The following is a 26,098-nucleotide window of genomic DNA, read 5'->3' on the forward strand; positions in this document are numbered from 1 at the left end:
GTTTCTCTCTGACTGTGGTATATTTGTGGCCAGATTATTATTTTTCTTTCTTATAAAATTGCGGTCTTCATTATAAAAATAATAATAGAATCATAGACTTGGAGGGAGTTTTGTAGGGAGGGAGTTTTGTAGGCCTTCTAGCCTAATCTCCTGCTCAGTCCAGGACAACTATAGTACAACTATAATGAATAATTATTTCTGTTAAAGACTAACTTGTAATAAGTATGTTTGTAGACTTAGCTGTAGCTGAAAACCTTTTTACAAGTTCAAATGAAGTGTTGTACAGAGGATTCCCACATGCACTCACATACTGTAAAATGAGTTTGGTGTTGTGTTTAGATACCAATAATTGACTGTGGTGCCTTTAAAAAGCCAACAGCCAACCACTATACTTTGTTTTTGCTCCTACATAATTAAAAATACTTTCCCCCTGTAAGGTCTGTGTTTATTATTTGGAAATACTCTGGGGTATTCTTTCACAAAGAGCATCAGGCCACATTTGCCTCTGTGGCGAGAGGAAATCAGAGATGCATTTTCTATATAGCTTCTCTCTTTAAATCGGTTTTTTTTATCTTGGGCACTTTTCAGATTTACCCTTAGCAATGTTTTCTCAGTCATAGAATCATAGAATAGTAGGGTTGGAAGCGGCCTACAAGGCCACTGAGTCCAACCCCCTGCTCAATGCAGGAATCCAAGTCAGAGTATCCCTGACAGATGGCTGTCCAGCCTCGTCTTGAACGCCTCCAGTGTGGGAGAGCCCACCACCTCCCTAGGTCATTGCTTCCATTGTCGTATTGCTCTAATGGTCAGGAAGTTTTTCCCAATGTTCAGCCGGAATCTGGCTTCCTGTCACTTGAGCCCATTATTCCGTGTCCTGCACTCTGGGATGATGGAGAAGAGATCCTGGCCTTCCTTTCTGTGACAACCTTTCAAGCACTTCAAGAGCGCTATCATATCTCCCCTCAGTCTTCTCTTCTCAAGGCTAAACATGCCCAGTTGCATGCATATCCTAAACGTATTTGCTTAACAGTAAATACGAACATCACTTGATTCCTTATCCTTTTGAAGACTTGGAGCTGATGCATGAGGTTATGAAACTTCTGTCTGTTATAGTCAATTCATATACATAAGTCCTCAAGTGGTGAACATAACTGTCTGAACCAGCAACACCCCCTCAGATTTTCATCAGAACTTAACTTTCATATAATGATCCAAAGTTCTGCAGGGATTTACTTTCTGTGACAACCTTTCAAGCACTTCAAGAGCGCTATCATATCTCCCCTCAGTCTTCTCTTTTCAAGGCTAAACATGCCCAGTTCTTTCAGTCTCTCTTCATAGGACTTTGTTTCCAGTCCCCTGATCATCTTTGTTGCCATCCTCTGAACCCTCTCCAGCTTGTCTGCATCGTTCTTCAAGTGTGGTGCCCAGAACTGGACGCAGTACTCCAGATGAGGCCTAACCAGTGCTGAGTAGAGTAGAGGGGAGTTGGTATTTCCCGGGATTTGACACTGTTCTGTAGGACCACCTGATCCTTTTTAGCTAGCCCAGGACTACTTTTGCTGGCCTTGCATAGCAAAACAAGGGTCAGGGAAACTACATCACATTATCTGGGGCTCTTCTGCTTATGAAGATCAGCACTAGGTTCTGGCTTATATGAGCCCTATCAGGTCCCCTCCTACCTGTGAGAATCTGTCAAGGAAATTGGCAGAGCTGCTGCTCAGCTGGGGAGTTTGGCTACTCTGATAACATTTTGGCCAGGCTGAGCTACCTTTGGGAAGTTGGATCACTTGTAACATGTAGTTGGCAGGGTTGCTGTAAGCCACACATTCCGCTTTAGCCACCCGACCCCTAAATATGGGCATAATATAGCTCAGGCTAAAACAGCCTCTTAGTTTTTAGCGTTGCAGAACAAAAAGCAAAATAATATAGCACATTTCTTCCCCACCCACCCACATACATGCACACACTGATGTCCATTGTTTGAAAAAAAAAAAAAAAAAGAACATTGTTATTTGTTTTTACTTTTGTGTGTGTGAGAGGGGACACTGGTACCAAATACCGACAGTAATGAAGTCCTGGATTGTTTCCTAAAATCAGCTGTTATCATTACCACTGTAAGTAGAAATGGCCATGGTGTCAAAAATAACCAAGAAATTTGGTTTGCAAACAAAATAACTGTCAATCTAGTACTTTATTTAGTCATTTATTGGTGTTATTTATATGCCAGCCCATAACAATAAGTTCTCCAGGTGGCTCACAAAATAAAACAACTACTGGAAAACTATAGAACAATAGACTAAGGATATAGGATTAAATGCAGTATTATCATCTCCATGTCAGTGTAGAGTGGAAGCTGGTCCTGATAACCAAGCACCATAGCTTTTAGTTGCCAATCCTTGCTACCATGACAGCTGGAGTTGGACAAAATGGAGGTGCTCCAGCAACACCACTTCAAATGTGTCCCACATCTTCTCTCACACAGGAGGGAATGTTGTTGTTGTTCAGTCGTTAAGTCGTGTCCGACTCTTCGTGACCCCATGGACCATAGCACGCCAGGCCTTCCTGTCCTCCGCTCTCTCCCGGAGTGTGCTCAAGTTCATATTCATTGCATCGGTGATACTATCTAGCCATCTCATCCTCTGCCGTCCCCTTCTCCTTTTGCCTTCAATCTTGCCCAGCATCAGGGTCTTTTCCAGTGACTTTTCTCTTTGCATTAGGTGGCCAAAATATTTGAGCTTCAGCTTCAGTATCTGTCCTTCCAATGAGCAGTCAGGGTTGATTTCCTTTAGGATTGAACAAGAGGGAATGCCTCTTCTAAAATGGTGTCTGCTGCAGTTTGTGCATGCCGCCTCTAAAGCAAAAAGCTTTTCTGCACAGCTATTGTTTGCTTCAGGATCAATTCTGCATAAATGAATATAAATTAATACTTCTAATTCACTAAGCCTCAGCCATTTGCAACAACCAAGGGGAACAGGTTTGTACTCACAGGTTCAGTGGTAAGCTTTACCATCACCCATGTATATTACCTGCATCCTCTTCCAAAAAGTAAGCCTCAGCATTTCCCTGGCCTTAATAGATATCCAGGATAGGTCAAAAGGGGCATTTGCTCTTGCTCTCATGTAACTGTGGCCATCGCTTCTAGCAGCAAAATGTCCTGGGCTGCTCTTCCTCCTGAGCATGTGTTCTAAAATGGAGTGGATTTTTGAGACTGTTGATTAAGCTGGCCTGGGAGGTTATTTATAAGGCACGCTGGCCAATTAGGATGCAGCTACATGGGCAAATCAGAATGTAGTGGGATTGATTTAGATATGCTACATTGCTATACCAATGTGGAGCCCCCCTACTTCTAAGTGTAGAGTCAAATTGGGTTGGCCAGTTATTCTCCATGTAAACCCAGCTGGCGTAAAGTATCACGCAGGAAAGCCTCAGTGTGAACTGGGGAGCTCTGCAGCTATTTCCATGAATGGGAACAACAGAAAAAAACACACACTACCCTCATCTTGGAAATGGTTGCTGGTTGTCTCCTTGTAAAGCCTGGGTCAGGTTGTGGTTCCTCCATACAATCCTCTGCAAGAAATAGTTTTGTTGGGTTTGGAGCAAGCTCCAGGCTGTATGCGTGTGTGAAGCAGCATTCAGGTGAGAATGATGTGTCCTTGCCTGTACACCTAAAGGCAATAGAAGATCAGTAGTGTCAGCCTCAGTGCACCCCGCATAGTGCTACACAAACTGAATGGACGGTGCACTTATTGCAGAGCAACATTGTTTGTGTCTTTTGCAGGTTTGACTTTACTCATAAAAAGCAGTCTGGTGGGGCAGGCCAGTTTGGTAAAGTGATGGGATATCTAGAGCCTCTGGAGCCAGAGAACTACACCAAAGTGGAATTTGATGACAGAACAGTTGGAACAAATATCCCAAAGCAGTTTGTGCCAGTTATTGAGAAGGTGATGTATAGATTTTTCCAGGTTTTGTAATATATCAAACTGGGCATATATCCCTTTTTATCCGCATCTTAAGGTCATGCAATTGTGACAGGACCCCAAGCTACAGATGGACATCTTTTCAAGCTGATCCGATTGCTGCTGGGGATTTCTGGTACCTCTTTCTTGGGCAATTCAAGTAGAAGCAGAGCTCATTCCATCCTGCCTGCTTCTCTCTGGCACTGGAAAACCTGGCCACAATACTGTTGGGCCCTTTGTCAGTCTTTGCAAAGTGAAATTCCATAATACTCTGTTCCATATACTTGAAGTAGGCAGAGATGGACTCCTGGTGGCTTTCACAGTCGCCATAAATTAGAAGTCCCCGCTTTCCTTCCATGTTGACTTGTTTTTATGAAAGCACTCTCACGTGATGAAACAGGCACAGCAATGGATTCCTTCCTTTGACAATTACACACACACCACTGTCCAGTGTTGCCTCTCTTTCAGCATGCAGCAGGAATTGATAAGAGCAAGTAAATTCAGAAGAACTGCTGGATTTTCTACCTTCTAGTAAGATTTCTCTGTTAAGAAAAATATAACTGCGTAAAGTTATACCTTTCAAATTGGTTTTGTGTTATAAATGCACATACATTAATTATGACTTTTGTAAAATACAGTTTGGGAGCAGGGTTCAAAGTGGGCTGACAAGTCATGGTTATGAGCTAACATTTTTAGCAGCGCATCTATGATGCTAAACCATTGGCAACTCTGCTAATGGAAGGGAGCAGGAATTTGCTTTGCATACACAGGAAGCAAGCAGAGTATGTGTGTGTCCTCAAGGCTGGCTCCTGGTTTAAAAACGATGGCTTGCAGAGAACCAGTATCATGTCTGTACTGAACCTGTGGTATATGGTCTCCACAGGGACAGCTCCTCACTCCTTCAGGCAGCATTCCGATCAAGCTGGTTACTTTGCTCCGAGTTTATGCAGATCTGTCTAGTTCTGCATGCCCATTCAAGAGCTCCATATTAATGTTACATCTTCAGAGGAAATACCTTAGAATGTGTCATGTCTAGAATATGGTTGAGATTCAAAGGGCAGAATGTAGTCTTCCTTGCACATGTTCAGGAGTTGCTGATTTCCTCTTCCTAGTGTAGCTGTCCATGCTTAACAGTCAGGGCCTCTGTTCATTGAGGTGCACAGGGCAATCGTTGGAAGGGGAAATCAGCAATACCCACACGTACACTTGCACAAAGGACCACATGCCATTTCAGTCCTGACTGCATATGCTATATTTCAGGTGTTTTAAGGTACTGTAATTGAAGACAAAGTTTAAGATAGATTTCTTCAACCGGTGGGAAGAAGGTGATAGACTTGCAACAGATTCTCCAAGTTACAGCAGTCCAACACAACCTGATGTAGTTGTAACCCTAGCTCCTTTTGAGTTCTCAGCCTGTATGTTTAAATAAGCATACTTTTTAGATAGTGAACACACAGCTAAACTTTTCATTGAAATGAGACGTTCCCACTGTTAGGATAAGCTAGAGGTCTCCTACAAAGCGGTATGTTTCTGGCCTCGCTGAGACTTCATCATTGCATGGGGAATCGCCTGTTGCCTTGGTTTTAGCCTGTTGTTTTGTGAAGAGGCTTCACCACTTGCTGTTTGAGAGAGAGGATGAAAAGAGCAAGCTGTTTTCTCTGCTGTATCTGTGCTGTATTTTTTGTTTTAATCTTTCTTCCAGGACATAGCTGCTTTTGGCTACAACCCCTAGGTACACTTAACTTGAAAAGCATTTCTGTGGTAATCAGTGAGATTTCCTTTCAAGTCAGGGTGTTCAGGAACTGAGTCCCAATCTGCTAAATCAGCATCAGTACCTTTTGAAAGCTCTGATTTGTTTTGGAGAACATTGTATGGTGAGATTTCTCCACCAAATGTTATTATTTCTTTGTAGGCTGTTGTAACATGCATCAAGATTTTGGAATCATGAATGCTCAACTTAAAACAGGACAGTTCTTTTATAATAGCATAACAGTGTGTTGCTGTCTCAGGGGTTTCCTTTTCAAGTGAGGCACACCCTTTCTGATCCAATAATATTATGACTGCAAATTGCTATTTTGCTTTATATCTCTCGTCTACTCGTTCTGGATTTTAAAGTGTACACCACCGTTTGAAACTGAGATTACTAATCTCCTTTACAGGGATTTCGTGAAGCGTGTGAGAAAGGCCCCTTGATAGGTCACAAGATTTCAGGGGTGCGGTTTGTCTTAGAGGATGGTGCTAATCACATGGTAGACTCAAACGAAATAGCTTTCATCCGAGCTGCCGAAGGTGCCCTGAAACAAGGTATCACTTCAGAGATGGGGGGCTTTTAACCTCATCCACAAAGGTCTTCTCTTTTCATTTTTTCCCCTGTTGTTTATCCATGATATTTGAGTACAAAGCACATTCTTGCTATCACTTTCATTCTTGTCATTTTCCTCAGCAACTTCAAGCTTCTAGTCCTTACACTTTAAAGCTGCCCACCTCTTCAATCCTGTGAAAAACTCTTCCCTCATTCTCTCTGCTGTGAGGAAGCTCATTGCTCTCCTATATCCACACCTGCTTTCATGTTTTCTCCTATGCTGCTGTTTATTCCTGGAACAGCTTCCTCCTTTTCCTTACAAGTCTCTTTATTGTTGTTTCTGCCAGTCATGGCTGCCATTACCTTACTTTACTGCCTTGCTATAGTTAATGCTTCCTGGTGCTACTCTTTCATCCTCTGTAGTAGACTATAGACCTCTGAACAGGACAGACACATTATGTCTGTCTTTCTTACAGAGCAAAGTGTGCTGTTGTCATTAAACCTTTGGTGGTGGTTCATTTTTGCTAGGAAAGTCACTGCAACCGAAAACCCATTAATGATTGGGGGTTCCCTTTAAATGTTTTTTTCCCCCAAGGTGAGACTAGGAAGGATGTTTATTTTTGGAAAGATTTAATGCTATCCAAGAGAGTGGTTAATGTAGATATGACTTAAGTTAGTATTGAGCATGACTGTTTTGAATGCTTACTATTTCTGTGTAATGTGATTCTACTAACTTTTATGTTATGTGAATAGTGAGTGTACTTGTATTGATATTCTCTCTCAGTGTGGGCATATAAATTAGGGAGGTGCAGATTTTGTTTAATCTGTTTTGTCTATGTTTTGTGGAGCATCAGGAGCATTTCATTCCATCGTCTGCTTTTTGAAGGAATCAGATATTTTTTCACCTTCGGAAAACTACGCAAAAAAGTCCAGTGCAATTTATGTAACTTTTGCTGGCACATAACAGTTCGTGTATTTTTCTTAGCTCAATGTACAATCAATAAGCAGAGTGCACAAAATAAGTGCTATACAGCAGAGGCTGAAGAGAGAACAGAGATATATAAAATGTGTTTGTTTTTTTTAAAATGGCATATATATTAGCATGTTTTCCAGTAACTTTCATACTTTTGTATGACTAAATTTGCATTCAGTTCCAGAAAGCTTTTTTTTTTTAAGGTCCACAAGTCAGCACAACTCAGAAGGTGCTGGTCCACTCCAGAATCTGTGGGTCAGATTCACAGAAATCCAAAGTCATTTGAATCCATTTGGATTTCTCCAACATCCCTAGTGTATTATGTGTGTGTGTGTGTGTGTGCATGTGAGAGACAGTGAAGTTGCACTAGCAGAAACTAGGTTTGCAACTTTGTGCAAGGGGAGAATCTAACTAAAATTCCGCTCATGCAGTGTGCTCTGCTTGCGCAAGCTCCACCAGCGTGACCGATAGTTTCAGCAGAATTACACAAGTGCTGTTTGATTTAGTGGAATGACGCTGTTGGATCCTGCCCATAAAGTATTAGTTAAAAAGAACATCATGCAGCATTTGCAATTCAAGAGAGCCATTCTTCCTAAGAGTAAATAATGATTAAATATATTAGATGATTACTAGGCCATCCATTCACTGATTTGTCACATTTCACAAACTTGCTGACAGCTGGTCAGCATTTTAATAACCAGTGAATTTAACCAAAGTTAATAATCCGAGATTTCCTTAACCCGCCTGAATTCTTGATTTTATTAGACGATTTCCAAAAGTTTGCCAGAGTAATCTTTTCTGCAGCCAATAGATACACACCTTTATTGAAATTGAAGATATATTGTTGTTTGTTTACAGAAATTCATTCATATATATATATATATATTTTATTTTTTTTCCATTGTATTTTAAAAATTAAAATAAGAAAAAAATAAAATGATGCGATAACGGTATTCTAACATTTTCTTTTTGACCCAGCTTTGGATAATGTGACAATGTGTATTCTTGAGCCCATTATGTCTGTGGAAGTCATAGCACCCAACGAATTCCAAGGAGTGGTGATTGCAGGACTCAATCGCCGCCATGGCATCATCACAGGGCAAGATGGAATGGAAGACTATTTCACTCTCTATGCTGATGTATGTACTGCTGAGTGTATTCAACTTCCTTTACAATGGAACAGGACCTAACCATGACTTTTTAAAGTAGTATTTTAGCATTGCTATTTTAGTAGTCATTGCTATTATCATTATTATTATTACATTTCTATACCAGCCCATAGCCCAAGCTCTCTGGGCAGTTTTCAAAGATTATAGAGGTTCACCTCCCTTCAGTTACTATTAAGATATTCATTTCCTTTTTTTATCCTGCCTGTTCTGAGCTTGTTCACGCTGTCCAATTCTTCCATGCCACTGTGTGCATAGATACGTGACTATGTGGACCATCCATGTGGTGGAGCTGTGATCACAGCAGTTACTTTCATCTCACCAGCACACTCATATGTTTGTGCACCATAGAATTTGGCGGTGTCAATGAGCCCTATAAAACCAGTTTGATTCAAGGAACATTAACCATACGTGGAGGCTTGAGTTGAAAGATTTTCTTCCTCAAATTTCTGTGTTCTCTGTTTTGGGGAGTTAACACATTATAGAGGTAGATGTCATTGCAAAGTGCATGTTTCAAGTAAAGAGTAAGATATAGATGTAACTGAGTTGCTAATTACTACAGCTTAGCTTTCCAGTGTAGCTAATGAAAAATCGGTAGTGCATCGTTTGAAGAAGGCTGTGCAGCAATATCTCAACACAAAAGTATTTTTTTTATAAATCCTATATTACTGTTGTTTTTAAGATACGAACATTGGATCCAACCCTATGTTAGTAGTGTGCTTGTTCAAAGCTTCCTGTACACAGGTACAAGAAGTTTTGTTAATTTTTCCTGCTATCTGCAGCTCCCTGTTCCACCCACAAGGGACTTGCCAGAGTAGCTTTTCAGGAGACTGCCGGAGGGGGGGGGGCATGGCGGCGGGCAGGGGGGTGTAACCCTCCACCTCCATCTTTGGATCCAAGCCATGGTTTACAACTTAGATGTCAAAATACTTGAATTTAAGCTGATTCAATGCTACTACATGTGATTTAAATTCAAATGCTCTACCTCAACTGGATTGTGGATTAGGCTTCATGCTCACATCTCTTGACTTGCTTAGTTTTTAGACAATAGTTAGGGCTGAGTTGACTATACCAGACCTTCCCAGTTCCTGTACCAAGAAGCGTTTATGTCTATTAAAGGGCTTTAACTAGCTTAAATTCTTCTTGATACAAAAGCTGGAGGTGTCCTCTACAGAATTCTGTTATGCAAATTAATATTGTGTAAATGTATACAACCTTTCACACTGTCCACGTTTTGGAGAGTTTTAGTTAACTCTTTAAAAACAGTCAGAGAGAGACAACAGATAAATTAATATTTTATTGGTACTGATGATGTAAAAACATACATATACGTGAAAACCTACTCAATGTAGATTTTCTAAAAAGCTAAATCATTTTCTTTCCATTAAAATCAATATAAAATACAATTATTTATTTGTTATCAGGTGCCGTTGAATAATATGTTTGGATATTCTACAGAACTGCGGTCATGCACAGAGGTGAGCAGATAAGTTCAGAGCAGGTTAAAACAAATCTCTTTCCATCTTATAGAAATAATCATGTGCCGTGTGCCTACCATTACCAGTGTTGCAATAACACTGCTACTGTAATGCCTTAAGGATTTTTGTTTAGGTGGTAATGTAGCCTGTGGTAGTGATTGGCTTAGCTTAATGTAACAAAGCAGCAAGCCAGGCAGAAAGGGTCCTGGCTGTTATAGTCGGATCTTAGAGAGCAGCAGATCAGGCAGAAAGATCTATAGAAGAAGGGGTAAACCAAGCAGGTACCTAGAAAGGAGTCTAAATAGACTGGACAAGGAAAACAGGCTAAGGAAAGCAAAGAAAGTCTAGAAAAAGAGGTTTGTGAATAATTGAGAGCAGAAGCGGCCGGACTTCAGGCTTGCAGGATCTTCCTTGTTTTTTACTAGAACCCGGAGATCCACCAGCATACAATTAAAATTAAAGAATTCTGAGAAGGGACTTGTTTTGAGCACCGGAACTGAACAGAGCTCACACTCCTTCCACACAAAAATCCTGCTAATATTATTAAACACTTAGGAGTTGGAACTCCTTGCAGATCTACTGCAAATCACCTAGATATCTACAAGTAGGTTCAGAATTACCTTTTTTCCACCCTTGGTCTAGAGAAGTCAGGGGAAGAGGAAAGGACCAAATGAATCAGAGAGGGGAAGAAACACTGGGAGAGAGGAACAAAGAAAGGAAATGTAGATGTGGCTAGAAGCTGCAGAAAAATGGTGGTTTGAAGTTCTTATGCTTCTGACTTGAAATAGCCAGATTTTCAATTGCATGAAAAGGAAATGTAGAGAGAACTCAAAAGTAGCTGGCTTTTATCCCCAGGAAGGTAATGTATGTATGTTGATGAACATAATTTGTCCTTTTGGAAATACGAACTGAGACGCCTGTCTAGGAAACACTGGTAATTTGCAATGGCACTTTCTTACTGTGATTGTTTCATGGTATAATCCATGAAAGCTATGCCATTTTTTTTTTAAGTGTAATTTAATACTTAAGTATTTGTTTATAGTGCCCATAATGTGAAGATTATCTTTCTCCAGGGAAAAGGTGAATACACAATGGAATACAGTAGATACCAGCCCTGTTTACCCAGTGTACAGGAAGAATTAACAACCCGATACCTAGAAGCAACAGGGCAACTTCCTGGGAAAAAGGGCAAGGCTAAGAGCTGATTCACTTCCATGTGAGCTGATTGTAAGAATCTGCTGACAAGCTTCTACTGCTGCAAAGCTCGATTGATTTAAAGACTCGAGAAAATTCAGACTAGGCCGCTGAATTTCATCCTGGATCAATATTTTGACTTTATTAAGTGACTAACAGACTGTTGCTGAAATGTTCACATGGAAATTCTGTTAATGAATCACTATCTTAACTTAATAAAATGTCTTTGGCTTTGTTTTAAGTGCTTATTTTGCATTGACTTCCACCCCATCCCACTTGGGAGATACTTCTTAAAAGCTTGGGAATGGCAAGACAAGGCTGTCTGATTTAAATAGGATACATAGGAGAAAATACAGAGCATTGGGGACGGGATCTGGACTTTGGAAGCTGCCCCAACGAGGCAAGCTGGGCCAAGAATGTGACTGCAAAGATTGCCTTTGAAAAGAGAAAGACAATCTTTGGAACTGGGGTGAGCAATTGGAGATGGCATCCCTTTGAATAACGCAGTGATTCCCACCCTGATTAAGGGCTGCTGATCAGGCAGGGGTAAGGAAGGGGGTTCTTCTTTGCAGAGAAAGACACGGCAGGTCACAGAGGCTGCAGGGCTGGGCGGGCGGTCAAACAGTTCCTCCTGGGGTTACATCCAAAGGGCAATTCCCTCCTAAAAGGAGTGACATCGAAAAGATACCGGGGGAGGGGGGGTCTCTGAGAGCAACCTTGGTGCCAAGGCAACTCTGTGCTTTTATCTCCTGCAGATATGGGGACACTTTACAAGGGGCTCTGAGAGATTCATCTTACTACTTTTCTGTGCTTTTCCTTGACAGCACCAGGAAGCAAAACCAACTAGCTTGCTAGCTCTTAAAGGCACAGATGCTGCTCCTATAGTTCCCACCTGATACACCACCTTTTAGGGTTTTGTTCTCTTTTTCTTCAAAGGGATAAGGAAACTGATCAGACCGTGTGCCTGCATCGTGTACATTATGAGCTGAATGGGGTGCCCTCCTCCCTCAGCAAAGGCAGAGAGAGCTGAAAACAGGGCAATTTAGTTCTGAGGAGATAGTTTGCCCCCGGGACCCTCCAGGAAGTTCCCCAGCCTTATGGGTAATGATTTGCACATATGAAATTGCCACGTATGTACAAATGACATCTTGAAGTTGCTGTTGCTGGAAGAAGGGAAAGACAAAAAAGCGCACAAGCAAGCACAGCGGCATGGGAGCAGCTACCTATTAATTATTGATGTGGGAGGGGAAATGAAGCCACGGTCAGGTGTTTGGTGCCCCGCCTACCCAGAAATACCAGCTGTCTTGGCCTGGGACCATAGGATATTCCGCTTTCTGAGGCTGTAGACAATGCTATGCTTGAGGGAGGAGAGATACAAGATTGGGCCTTTCCATGTCCCCACCCTCTCACAACAGCTGCAGAAAGCACCATGGCAGATGCTCTTCCGAGGTTGCAACAGTGACCTCAAAGAGGTCAAAAAGGGACAGAACAGTGAACGGGAAGGGTAGATGGGCTCAGAGGCCTCTCCAGCTGAAATTTTTATTTTTAAATAGGAATGGGAGGCAAAATAGCCTCTGTCTTCCTCCTGTCCTGCCTGGCTCTTGCTAGCAGGGCACAGGCTACAGAGAGGAATCCCTAGGATTGCTCTCCTAATTAGTTCAAGATAAAAGTTAGCCATTTCATTAACTTTTTAACTACTTAATTAGTTGATTCCCATACCTTAATAGAACATACATGTAGTATCTCAAACAGTTCTTAGGGACAATCACCTGAAAAAAAACGTGCAAGTTGGAAACTGTCAAGCTTGACTAATACTGCATTGCCATCCTAATGAAATAGATTTACAAATGCTTACCAAAAATTATTTTCCCCTAACATTAAAGCACTGCGCACTTAGTGGCTCTCTGTGTCTTGGCTGGTGGCATTTCTGTGTAACTTTCACTCTGTGCTGTGGAGGCCACAGAACTCGCATATGCCAACAAAGAGTTTCCTGTGGATAAAAAGCACCAACTATTAGAAAAATCCAAGTATAGAGAAATTGGGGAACCGTGTTTCATCTCTGGGCATGTTGTTGACAATGTGCAATGAGCCACAGGCCAATCCAATCCAGAATGTGGATGATAGAACAGCAGAAAATCTTTCCACTAAAATGTTGCCAGGTAATTCCATGGACTGTTGTTTCAAGTATGACTTTACAAACCTAGTTCAGGTCATGATAATCCAGTGCTAAGCACACAGGAAGGCCATGGGATTCTTAGTACATCCTATGTAGGTCCTCTCAGCTCTGGGGCTCTTTAATGTTCCTCTCTTCCCCCCTGTTGTGTGGCCTAACCTGTTGCTATGGTAATCACTACATTGGAATTTTCTTTTTCTTAACTACCCCCGCCCCCCCCAAAAAAACATTTTTTACTGCAAAAGAATGTTACTTACCTGAGAGACATCATCAACGAAGGCAATCTGGAAGGAAATCTCAAGATAATCATTCCTTTTCTGAAATAAAAGGGGCCAGGGGGAGAAAGATTACTGTGCCTTCAGTGAGTACAGCTGTCACTGAAGTGCAGCTAATGACTTTCAAATGACATTAACAAGCATGAAACAACAAATATCTGATGAAAAAATAAATATTTGCCCTTTACCGATGTCACTGTTTTTATAAAAATAACAGAATTAAACAATATTTCAGTTAGTTGACAATAATAAACATACTACAACTCCTACAGGAACACTCAGAGATGTTCCATTTTTAAAATGTTGGAACTAAGTTCTAGGAAGAATTCACACTTCAATATGACACTTGGTCTCTTGGGTGCACACACACTCGTATGTATCCTTCATTGGGGGGGGAGAATGAAATGGGCTATGCTGTATTTCTTTGAATGCAGCATCTCCCATCCAATCAAAAAGAATTAGGTCAGCTTTTTGCAACTTACTCCCCTCCAGATGTTTTAGACTTTTGTTGTTTATTCGTTCAGTCGCTTCCGACTCTTCGTGACTTCATGGACCAGCCCACGCCAGAGCTTCCTGTTGGCCGTCACCACCCCCAAACATTTGTATCCCGTCCTATATCATTAGGATCTCAGACCTGAACTCCCATCAGCCCAAGCCAAAATGACCAATGGTCAGAAATGCTGGCAGTTGTAGTCCAAACATCTGGAAGGCACCAGGTTGGAGAAAGCTGAACTAGGTGGGAGACTCCAAAGAAGAGAGAAGAAATTTGTCCCTGGGTTGAAATTTATCCTTGTAACGCAACACCTTAACAAAGACATTTTAGTTCTTGCTGCTAAAGAGCAATTCATAGTGAACTTCAATGAGCCAAAGGAGACTATGTTTTGAGGCCTCCTTTATGAAGCCAGAGGAGCAGGCAGAGTTTTGCCACCCCAGCAATTTGTCAGGCTTTGGTAGGCAAGTAGAACATGCCTTCTTAGGCAAGTATAACTCATACTTTGAGGTTTCTCAAAAGGAAGTGGCCCAATGTTGTGACTTCTGCTATGTTCTTACTTAAGGTTATGTCATTTTGCTTCGAGAAACCAATTAGTAGCAGTGCTTGAAGGGTATTGGCCACTGCAACCCATCACAATCTATCCTTCGATACATTAACTTACCGCTTGCTCAACACTTTCAGTTTGCTCCATTCTGTGCCAGTTGTCTTCAGTTGGATTCTCCCATGATACGTAATTAGAGGCAACCCAGACTAATCCCTAAATACGCTACATTTCTTCAGATACATTTCCAAACTTATCTGGCCAGAGAAATAAAGAGCCTGCATTGAACTGAGAAAGTCTTGAGATACGTTGTTCCTTCCTAGGTGCAATTTATGAATTTGCATTCTTTGCCCCACCTGCATCCCCCCCTACACATACCAGTAAAATTTATGGAAATCCCTAGGTCCCCCCATCACTTTGCACAATGTGCATGCTCTACTCTGCATCCAGAACTTGGACCTTTGTCTGGCAACTAGATAGGTAAAGGGAAGGGAGAAGGAGTAGGGCTGGCTTTAGGAATTGCAAGACTGCACGGCCATGACTAGGATCCACATAGGAAGTACCAATAGTTGTGCTAGCTACAGAAATCCTGCACTCGTATGTGGAACTATATGTCAGTAAAAGGCTGAGTACAAAGCAGGGTTGGGGTGTGAGCCCCACATAATAAATAGCTCCTTTGAACCCACAATTTTTAGTGCGAACAGAAACCTATTTCACAGAAGGGAAACTTTCTCCCTCCTCCTCCTCCAACCAATTTATTCTGCCCATCTCTTTTTCTCTCTCACTCTGGTTCACCACCCATACACACTCTCTGGGCTGGTTCACACCCTGAAAATAAGCTACAGTGGGCTGGTTGTTCACTCGCTAACCCACATTACTCCCAACAAGATGATTAGGCACTCTGCGGCTTGCCATGGCTTGTTTCCCCCTTAGTTCCGCCACATGCTCCTGGCACGCATCCGATGGGCCTCTGCAGCACAGCCTCAGCAGCCTACCCCAATACTCCACTAATGAGCATATTTCCGCTCATTTGCGGAGCACAGGGTTTTTGTAGAATTAATTAATTAATTGGTTGATTGATTAAATTTATTAATCGCCCATCTGGCTGGTCACCCAGCCACTCTGGGCAATGTACAAGCATATAATAAAACAGTTTTCACCTTCAGGGAGATGTGCACAAATTTAACATTTCACTACTGTCACCACTGCCACTTGTCGCTGTTCAGTTGTTCAGTCGTGTCCGACTCTTCGTGACCCCATGGACCATAGCACGCCAGGCCTTCCTGTCCTGCGCTCTCTCCCGGAGCGTGCTCAAGTCCATATTCATTGCCTCGGTGATGCTATCTAGCCATCTCATCCTCTGCCGTCCTCTTCTCCTTTTGCCTTCAGTCTTTCCCAGGGAGATTTGTGCAAATTTAACTTTAAAAAAAAAAGGTGAGATTTGCACATATCTGCTGAAGTACAGGAACTACTCCGCTTTAGCACAGTAACAAAGAGTAATTATGCAAATTCCCCCAGGACGTGACTGATACTTGCAGCGTGTTTAACTAACCACTATGGATGGAACCCTGAACAGGAGCATACAATGCAGAATTTTGTCATACGTCCCACTTCTGATCAATTATTTCAAAACTTTAGTGAATGTAAGTCAGCGTCACATTAACACCTCATTTGTAGAGCAAAATTTCAAGTCACAGAAATTCTTGTTTTAATCTGGAGTATATTTTGCCTTTAGTAGTTTGGGTATTTTCTTGATTCTGTTGTAAGATTCATTATCTGCCTGCTGTCCACCCTAATCTGCTCTTCTGCTGTATAATGCCCTGCTGGAGGAATCTGAGGGTCATTATGATGACAGAGAACATCTGTTGTGAAATACACAGCACTGTCCTGCTGCAGAAATAATTATACATGTTTAAGACTTCAGAAGATGCTAATATGTTCTAATGAGAAACACATTTGCTTCATTTTTTGTGTACTATAAGCTTGATTCTACCTAAACAAGATAAATCATACCCCTGCTTACCATTACTCATGCATGCATATCCTTTACTCAAATCCTGGATGCTCAGATTAATTGTAGACAGCTCTCTATTCCACAAAAATTTCACACATGTCCTCTCCCTCCCCTTTTCCCTTTGCTGGTGGATGGGGGTTATACAGATGGCTAATATAACAGTCTTCTCCTGTTGTGGAAGCATCCTGTGAGAGGTGATCTGAGCGGCAGTGCTGTCCAGGGTGGATAATTTTTTGATCAACTGGATTTTTTTAAAAAACAAACAGATTTCTAAACATTTGAATCATTTTTTTTTTCATTTACTTAATTACCTGCGTGGGCGCAGCTTGTCATGTCATCAGAACGCAGGCGGCATGGCTTGTCGGAGGGGAAAACAACCCCCAAATAACCCATGGCCTGTGGTAGGGTTATTTCCCCCTCCAACAAGCCACTTTTGCTCATGACTTCTTGATTGAAGAGAGACCCTATCTGGGAATATGCCTTCCTTGATGTTGTAAAATGCTGTGTTGAACTGTAAATTAATATGCTGAAGGGCACAATCCTATATGGTCTGCCTGCATACATGTAAGCCTCTGAACTTGGAGGCTTACAAGTATCCTACGCAGAGCAGGAGCATTTAAGCTAGACAGGCACTTTCGCCTGTCTAGCTGAGGCTTTGGGGAGGGAAGGAGGCTGGAGCGGCCACTGGGTTTATTGTATGGCTGCTGCCCCAGTCTCCTCCCCACCCCCGGGAACGCCCCTTTTCCCCATCTCCATTTTCCAAGCGCGGAGAGGTAGCCAGCACAGTTCTCTCTGACACAGTGTGATTTTATTTTTCCTCTTTTTTTCATGTTGTCTTCCCTATACCTCCTTACATCCACATATATTTCCCTTAAATAGTTACTTTTATATCTTATTTTTAATATCTTCTCATTTTATTAATTTCTCTCATTTCTTAAATCCACCTATACTTGACTTTTGTCAATAAAGATTGCTTCCTTCTATAACTTCTCTCTCTGCTCCTAGTAAATAACCTTGTAGACTTCAGATGCCACAATGAACTCTTGTCCTCTTTTGAAATGTAACAAATGTGGTGTGAAGTAAATAGAATGCAAAGTTTTACCCTGAATGTACCATGAATTGTAAACATCCTGAATGTACCCTGTAACCCAAAACATTTAAGTGTCCATTGAGAACATCATGAAATGTGAAAAGGTTAACTTTTAACCATTCCATGTCATGTGCATATGAAGTATTCTAGCCCAGGTCAGGAAAGGAAGGTGTGAATGGAGAATGAATGGCATTATTGCAGGAGGGCCAGATGAGGGTATGGACTTGAGCACGCGCCGGGAGAGAGCGCAGGACAGGAAGGCCTGGCGTGCTATGGTCCATGGGGTCACGAAGAGTCGGACACGACTGAATGACTGAACAACAACAACAGATGAGGGTGCTCTGGTATTTGCTGAAGATTGGCAAAGTATCAGTTGCAGAAGATGGAAATGGGCCAATAAAAGAGGAGTATCTGCAGATGTTTTGAAAACGGAGGATGGCATGTTATGACCACAAAAACAACCTTGAGAGATGTTGGGGAGTCGGAAGGAGGTGTCAATCTGTCAGTAACAACGTTAATTCTGGAATTTGGGACATGCTGTATTATCAACAAAGAACATACTGAACATACTGATACTTTGATCTCATGAGCCCCAATGAGGGAAAAGGGTATAAAACCCCTGAATCTGCCATTGTTCAGGACAGAGCGGCGTGGTTGCATCTGGATCGTTTGTATGTGCACATACCAACAGTACCCTCGATCCACAGGACACATATTAAGTGCTCTGGCCAAGTACTTATCATAGAATCATAGAATCATAGAATAGTAGGGTTGGAAGGGGCCTACAAGGCCATCGAGTCCAACCCCCTGCTCAATGCAGGAATCCAAGTCAGAGCATCCCTGACAAATGGCTGTCCAGCCTCGTCTTGAAGGCCTCCAGTGTGGGAGAGCCCACCACCTCCCCAGGTAATTGGTTCCATTGCTGTATTGCTCTGACACTCAGGAAGTTTTTCCTGATGTTCAGTCGGAATCTGGCTTCCTGTAACTTGAGCCCATTATTCCGTGTCCTGCACTCTGGGATGATCAAGAAGAGATCCTGGCCTTCTTCTCTGTGACAACCTTTCAAGTACTTGAAGAGTGCTATCATATCTCCCCTCAGTCTTCTCTTCTCAAGGCTAAACATGCCCAGTTCTTTCAGTCTCTCTTCATAGGGCTTTGTTTCCAGTCCCGTGATCATCTTTGTTGCCCTCCTCTGAACCCTCTCCAGTTTGTCTGCATCCTTCTTAAAGTGTGGTGCCCAGAACTGGACACAGTACTCCAGATGAGGCCTAACCAGTGCTGAGTAGAGGGGAACTAGTACTTCCCGGGATTTGGAAGCGATGCTTCTATGAATGCAGCCCAAAATAGCATTTGCCTTTTTTGCAGCCACATCACATTGTTGGCTCATATTCAGCTTGTGATCGACGACAATTCCAAGATCCTTCTCGCTCGTAGTGTGGTTGAGCCACGTATCCCCCATCTTGTAACTGTGCATTTGGTTTCTTTTTCCTAGGTGCAGAACTTGGCATTTGTCCCTATTAAATGCCATTCTGTTGTTTTCTGCCCAGCACTCCAGTCTATCCAAATCACTTTGAATTTTGTTTCTGTCTTCCAAAGTATTAGCTATCCCTCCCAATTTTGTGTCATCTGCAAATTTGATCAGCATTCCCTGCACCTCCTCCTCCAAGTCATTAATAAAAATGTTGAAGAGCACTGGGCCCAGGACTGAGCCCTGCGGTACCCCACTCGTTACCTCTCCCCAGTTTGAGAAGGTCCCATTGATAAGCACTCTTTGAGTCCGATTCTGTAGCCAACTGTGGATCCACCGGATCGTTGTTTCATCTAGCACACTTTGAGCTAGTTTGCTCATCAGGATATCATGGGGCACTTTGTCGAAAGCTTTGTTGAAGTCGAGGTATATGATGTCCACAGCATTCCCACGGTCTACAAGGGAGGTTACTTGATCAAAAAATGAGATCAGATTTGTCTGGCAGGACTTGTTTTTGACAAATCCATGTTGGCTTCGAGTAATCACGGCATTGTTGTCAAGGTGCTTCCAGATGGATTCCTTCATCATCTGCTCCAGAATTTTCCCAGGGATTGATGTCAGACTGACTGGTCTGTAGTTCCCAGGTTCCTCCTTTTTACCCTTTTTGAAGATAGGGACAACGTTAGCCCTCCTCCAGTCATCTGGCACTTCCCCGGTCCTCCATGATTTCTCAAAGAGAATAGACAGCGGTTCTGAGAGTTCTTCTGCCAGTTCCTTTATGACTCTAGGATGCAGTTCATCTGGCCCTGGAGATTTGAACTCATTCAAAGTAATGAGGTGTTCCTTGACCATATGCCTGTCGATCTCAAGCTGCAATCCTGCCCCTTCAGCCTGTACTTCGCCTTTGCCAGGGGGGTCATAGACCCTCTTTTGGGAGAAGACTGAGCCAAAGTAGGAATTGAGCACCTCTGCCTTTTCTTTGTCCTCTGTTATCATTTTGCCATCCTTATTTAATAGCTGAACAACCATTTCTTTCCTCTGCCTTTTACTATGCACGTAGCTGAAGAAAGCCTTTTTGTTGTTTTTAGCATCCCTCGCTAACCTCACCTCGTTCTCCGCTTTAGCCTTCCTGACGCCATCCCTGCAATTCTGTGCTACCTGCCTGTACTCTTCCTTTGTTACTTGGCCTTCTTTCCACTTCCTATATGTGTCCTTTTTTGTTTTCAGGTCATCCCTAAGCTTTTTGTGAAGCCACATTGGCTTCTTCTGTTGTCTTCCACCTTTTCTTCTTGTTGGAATTGTTTGTGATTGTGCCTTGAGAATTTCCTTTTTTAAAAGTTCCCACCCATCTTGGACTCCTTTTCTCGCTAGCATTGCTTGCCATGGGACCTTACTGATCATTGTTCTGAGTTTATTAAAATCAGCTTTCCTAAAATCCAGGGTACGCGTTTGAGTACACTCGGCTTTTGCTTCCCTTAGAACCAAGAACTCAAGTACAACATGGTCGCTTTCCCCCAGAGTTCCTGTAACTGCTACTTTATCCACTAAGTCATCTCTGTTGGTTAGGATCAAGTCAAGGATAGCCGATCCTCTAGTTCCTTCCTCTACTTTCTGTAGGAGGAAGTTATCCGCCACACAAGTCAGGAATTTCCTGGAGGGGCCATGTTTTGCAGAATTTGTCTCCCAACAAATATCGGGGAAATTGAAGTCCCCCATTACTACTACATCATGCTTCCTTAAAACATTGGCTATTTGCTTTTCAAAAGTTTCATCCTTGTCTTCTCCTTGATTGGGTGGCCGGTAGTAGACTCTGACCACCAGGTTCCTTTTATTCTTTGCTCCATTTATTTCAACCCAGATGCTCTCGATGGGGCTACCAAGCTCCTCCTCCTGTATTTCTGTGCAGAGATATGTATTTTTCACATACAGTGCAACCCCGCCTCCCTTTCTGTTCCTCCTGTTCTTTTTGAACAAGTTATATCCTTCAACTGCTGTATTCCAGTCATGAGAGTCATCCCACCAAGTCTCAGTTATACCTATCAAGTCATAATTTCCCTCCTGTATTAAGAGTTCAAGTTCGTTCTGTTTGTTTCCCATACTCTGGGCATTAGTATATAGACATCGAAGACCATGTGCTTCATAGTCTGGCTTTCTTCCTACCTGTGTCTGAAGACTATTATTGGACGCTATCAGAGCTGTTCTCTCCATTGCAGTGCATGCGCCTACGTCCATTGTTACCCCCAACATTACATCTCCCTTCCCCGTAGGATTCAGTTTAAAGCCCTCCTGATGAAGTTCTTCATGCTGTGGCCAAACACATTCTTCCCAGCCTTTGTGAGGTGCAACCCATCCCTAGCCAACAGCCCATCTTCCAGGGGTGTTCCCTGGAAGATGCAACCCATCTTCCACCACACACTATACTTGATAGTGTGTGGTGAGTATGTGTTGGGTAGAATTCAGGGAAAGGATTTTACTGTCTGGGGCTTAGATAAGGCACAGTTATCTTTGCTCTGTCATAGTCACTGTTTCGTTTGGATATAAGACAGCAGACTTAGGCATGGGCCTGACTGACACTGTATCACCGTTGCCTCAGTGGGCCAGTTGCAGTATAGACCGATCTGGAACTGCGCAACAAACAGGGACTAACTGTATATTTAGGGAGCAATCCTATGGCCACTAGACACTGTCTAGAGGGCCATAGGATATGCTCTTTCCCAGGAACCGACCTTGGAGCCCGCGCTTCAAGGTCAGGCAGTGCGGAGAAGTCCCGTCCTCCATGCTCAGAAGACGTGCACAGAGTGACTTAAAAGGGGCACGGCTGGGGGCGTTCTGGGCGGGGAGAGCGGAGTTGCGTGTACGACACATCCTATCTAGCGGAAAATAGCAGAAAATAGCAGTGCAAGAGAGGCATGGGGGAAACTATCTCCCCCGTGCCTCTCCTGCCTTGCTTAGAATAGGTGGTCGCCTCCGAGTTCGGAGGCGGCCGCCTATCTTGATAGGATTGCGCCCTTAGTCATGTAATGCACCACATTTGGGTAACTAAGTTTTGAGAAAGAAGCGCACAGCTTCTTGAGGATTGATTTGTGATAAGCTCTTACCTAATAAGCGCATAACCTCTTAAGCCTCAGAGAGCATGCAACTCTCTGAGGAGGTTCTACTTTTAAAATAAATTTTTGAAATAAATTTCTTTTATTCCAATAAATCTCCTTTTCTTTCATCTACATTGGTTGTGTGTGTGTTCTTCTCCACCTCATAAGATCCCAAACCTCTCAGCCTGATCAACTGAGTGGTCCTGGGTAAACTGAAATCCATATTTCACATCTCCGCACCAGCTACAAGGGGGCAGGGAGGGGGAGTGTGGCTTCCTGGCTCTGAACTCAGAGCCAGGAAACCAAACAATCCTATGTCCCCCAGATGCTGTCTAGGGGGCACAGGATTGTTCTCTTAATAATCATATTTGCACCATTAAGAAATATGTGAGGATCTATCAGTGGCGAGCTGGTTTTAAATCAATGATTTAAATTATGGCTTTCCCTTGGTGATTTAAACATTTATGTAGAAACAGCAGGAGCATTTTCATAATACCACAGCTTACGTATCCTATCTGAGGATCATCCATTAACAAGAGCTGGTTGTGTGTGGAGGAAGTCCTATTATTTCAAGAGATATATAAATTTGGTGTGTCTGGGCAACATGACACATTAATTTAACAGATTTATATGCCGCTTACCATATTTTTTTTAAATCTATATCTATTTAAAGAAATAGGGTTAAAATATACGCCATTGAAACCTTTACATTACTGACAATAAAAAATGCATCTGTTAAAAATAAATGCTATGCTTGCAGATCCTAACCATATTTGCATAGAAGTAAATATGTGCATCACTTGATTTCTTACTCCTTTGAAGAGCTGGAGCGGATATACGAGGTTATAAACATTCGATCTATAATAGCTGATTCACAGATTCAAGTCATGAGGCGATAAACTTAAGTATATGGACCAGAAAGACTCCCTCAAGTTTTCATAAGAACTTAACTGTGATGCAAAGATCTGAAGGGATTTCCACAGAGAGGGGGCTGCCCGCTCCACTTCCCTTTGACATAATATGGAAAGTTCAGGCTTCCCACTGCATTATGATAAACGTATTAAAGATTACATTCCGGAGCTGGAAGGACCAGGGATATGAAGCCAAGAACACGGACTTTCCTTAGAGGTCACTAGTGCTTTGATTTGAATTGGTTTCCCTGGTTGATCCAGTTCCTTGGAGAAATCCAGTCAGGAAACATACATGCAACGAGAAGGTGGTACACTCTAGAAACCCCAACTCACAATAAACAAAGAAGCAGAACTCCCTTTCTGAAGGGGTTCTTCTATTGCACACTTAAGGAAGGCGATACTTAGCCCAACAATTGAAATGTCCTGTAGCAGCAAAAAGAGAATTCATGGCTGCTTATCTTGAATATTTTGTCAGACTCTTCCTAACAATATGGTGCTATTCTGTATCTGCACAGGGTCAATATTGAAAATCAGGAGATCTGGAGCTTATAAAATGCATTCAAAAAGCCATGAGGTAGAGCACATTTACATGCCATTGATTTCAGGAGGGAAGCGTGGCGTTTAACGCTCTTCTGTTGAACTCAGTGGGACTTTATAGGCTTAACTTTACCTGGACAGACCTCAGGGGTTTAAAGCCGTGGCCAGCTGCCTCTTAAAATCCCATGGTTGATACCATCTGTGGATATCACAACAGTGAGGGGGCCACGAGGAGGAGACACAGCTTGCTTAGGAGGCGGTGAGAAGGATCACAAATAAGTGTCTCTCTGCCACCATTTCCAGCCTGCTCCCCACCCAGTTACTGCTCTGCTTTGACTGAGATCCAGGCTGGATGCAGACTGAAGAGGAGGCCTCCACAACTGCATGTCTTCAGGTACTCTGAAGCTATGTGCCAAGGCACAGGCAGCTGCTGCTGCTTGAGAGCACTCAGCAAGAAGCCGCTAGAACGCTCTCTCACAGGCAACCTGTCCGGGGCCGCCACTTGGCTCCTCTCCGGAAGGGGAGGAAGAGGGGAAGGGGAAACAGGAAGCGGAAAGAGGGCCCATTGCTATTTTTGTGGATGAGGTGGCAACAGTAGCCAATTTGTCTTCAAAAACATTGCCTCTAATTGGCAGTGTCCTGGCAACAGCGGTGCATTTTGGCCCTAGTCATTTTAGACTTACAGCGCAATCGTATCCATGTTTAGATAGAAAAAAGTCCTCCAACTCCCAGCATTCCCCAGTGAGCAAGGCTGGATGGGGGATTCTGGGAGTCAGGGGACTTTTTTCTGTCTAAACATGGATAAGATGTATTTATTATTACATTTATATCCTGCCTTTTTCTCTCCTGCAAGGAACCCAAGGTGGTTTACGTGCTCCTCCTGATCTCCACTGTATCCCCGCAACAAACCTGTGAGGTAGGCTAAGCTGAGAGTCAATGATTGCTCCAAAATCACCCGGTGAGCTTCATGGCCAAGCAGGGGCTAGAACCCGGGTCTCCCGAGTCCCAATCCAACCCTCTTAACTACCACGCTACACTGGCTCTACAGTGCACCCTTAATGGTCTTATGCATAGAGGCCTCTTTAGATGGCATTACTTCAGCTGTGAAGCACCCAGCTGCCATATCCCTCTTCACCCTACAACCACCACTCCATGCTTTACAACTGTTTCTATATTCCATGATACATTAAAATGTCTGGCAAGCCTGATTTTGAAAAGCAAAACTCTAAGCACATACAGATTGCATCTGAAGCTCAAAGTTAGGCTTCCGGGCATCAAGACAAAGAAGGAGACAATCCTGTTGCTGCTGTACCTCCCCATCAGCGAGGTCCCGGGGCTGCTTCTATATGTGCAGCTCGACAGCCCAAATCCTTTGCTGATGTAGGGCGCAATCCTATGCGTGTTTAGACAGGAAAAAAAGTCCTACAACTCCCAGCGTCCCTCCAGCCAGTCATGGTGGCTGGGGCATGCTGGGAATTGTAGGCCTTTTTTCTGCCTAAACATAGATGGGATGGCCCCTCAGACTTGGAAGTCAACCCCCCTGTGTCCGCAGTGGGCTGGCTTCCAGGTAAGCGTCGAAGGATCGCCGTTCCGGGCCGCAGCGCCCCCTTCTGTGGCCCCACCGCAGGTGCTCACCTCCAGCCCGGCTTGGCGCAAGCCCATCCTTCGGGACCTCGCGCCGCGGCTGCGGAGCTGGGAGACGAGAGACCGGCACTGCGGCGCCAGGACCTCCACCGAGCCCGCTCCGGGGGCGCGGCGGCGGGCGCGCCTTCTCGGCGGAGCGGAAAGGGCGCCGCGGGGGCGCGGGAGGGAAGCGCGCAGAGCGAGCGCCGCCCGGGCGCGGAGGCGCGGCCGAGCCCTGCATTTAAAACGGGGCGCTCAGCTTCCGTTTCAAATGCAGAATCACAACTCGGGCCTCATCAGGGGGAGCTTTTATCCTGCGACGGCGGTGGCGCCCGCGCGGAAGTTTGGGGGCTCTTCGCCTGACGCCGCGGCCCTCCTGCCCTAAACGCCCCTTGTCCTGTCTTTAAATAGAGCGATGGATCGCAGATAACGAGCTATCGAAGGACCCCGTTGTGCAGGATTTTAGGCTGGTGTAGAGATGCCCTTGCTCTGGGCTGGCCATATTTCCTGGAGACAAAAACGGGATATTGGGATGACAAAAACGGGGCAGGGTTATGTAATATTCCGTATGCATGAAAAACAACCTAAACTCACTGCGAAAGAACATGGAAAGGGGCGCAAATGAATAACACTAATTTATTGCATACACACACAAAAACACTCATGAATATACATATATAAAATCATGAGCAGTAAACAAATTTATATGGCATACCACACCGAACACTCTAATGCAGGACTGCAGTGGCCAGACTGCAAAAAATTATAAACATACACCAAAAAGAAGGAATGAACACCCCGACTGCTATCACAAG

The 26,098-nt window shown here is 43.4% G+C and overlaps 1 protein-coding gene across 1 annotated transcript in view; it reads left to right on the forward strand.

Annotated features, from left to right (window-relative positions):
* The window catches only part of GFM1 (G elongation factor mitochondrial 1), a 48,112-nt gene extending 36,802 nt beyond the window's left edge, over positions 1-11,310 (forward strand). The window contains exons 14-18 of the mRNA XM_084847350.1: positions 3,779-3,941; positions 6,116-6,260; positions 8,210-8,370; positions 9,822-9,875; positions 10,949-11,310. Coding sequence (XP_084703476.1) covers positions 3,779-3,941; positions 6,116-6,260; positions 8,210-8,370; positions 9,822-9,875; positions 10,949-11,080 — 655 coding nt within the window. The 3' untranslated portion in view covers positions 11,081-11,310. The remainder of the gene's footprint in view (positions 1-3,778; positions 3,942-6,115; positions 6,261-8,209; positions 8,371-9,821; positions 9,876-10,948) is intronic.
* The last annotated feature ends 14,788 nt before the right edge of the window (positions 11,311-26,098 follow it).

This window comes from Heloderma suspectum, chromosome 3 (genome assembly GCF_057233095.1).
Source record: "Heloderma suspectum isolate Gila_16-S chromosome 3, 16-S_ref, whole genome shotgun sequence".
Taxonomy (NCBI): Eukaryota; Metazoa; Chordata; class Lepidosauria; order Squamata; family Helodermatidae; genus Heloderma; species Heloderma suspectum.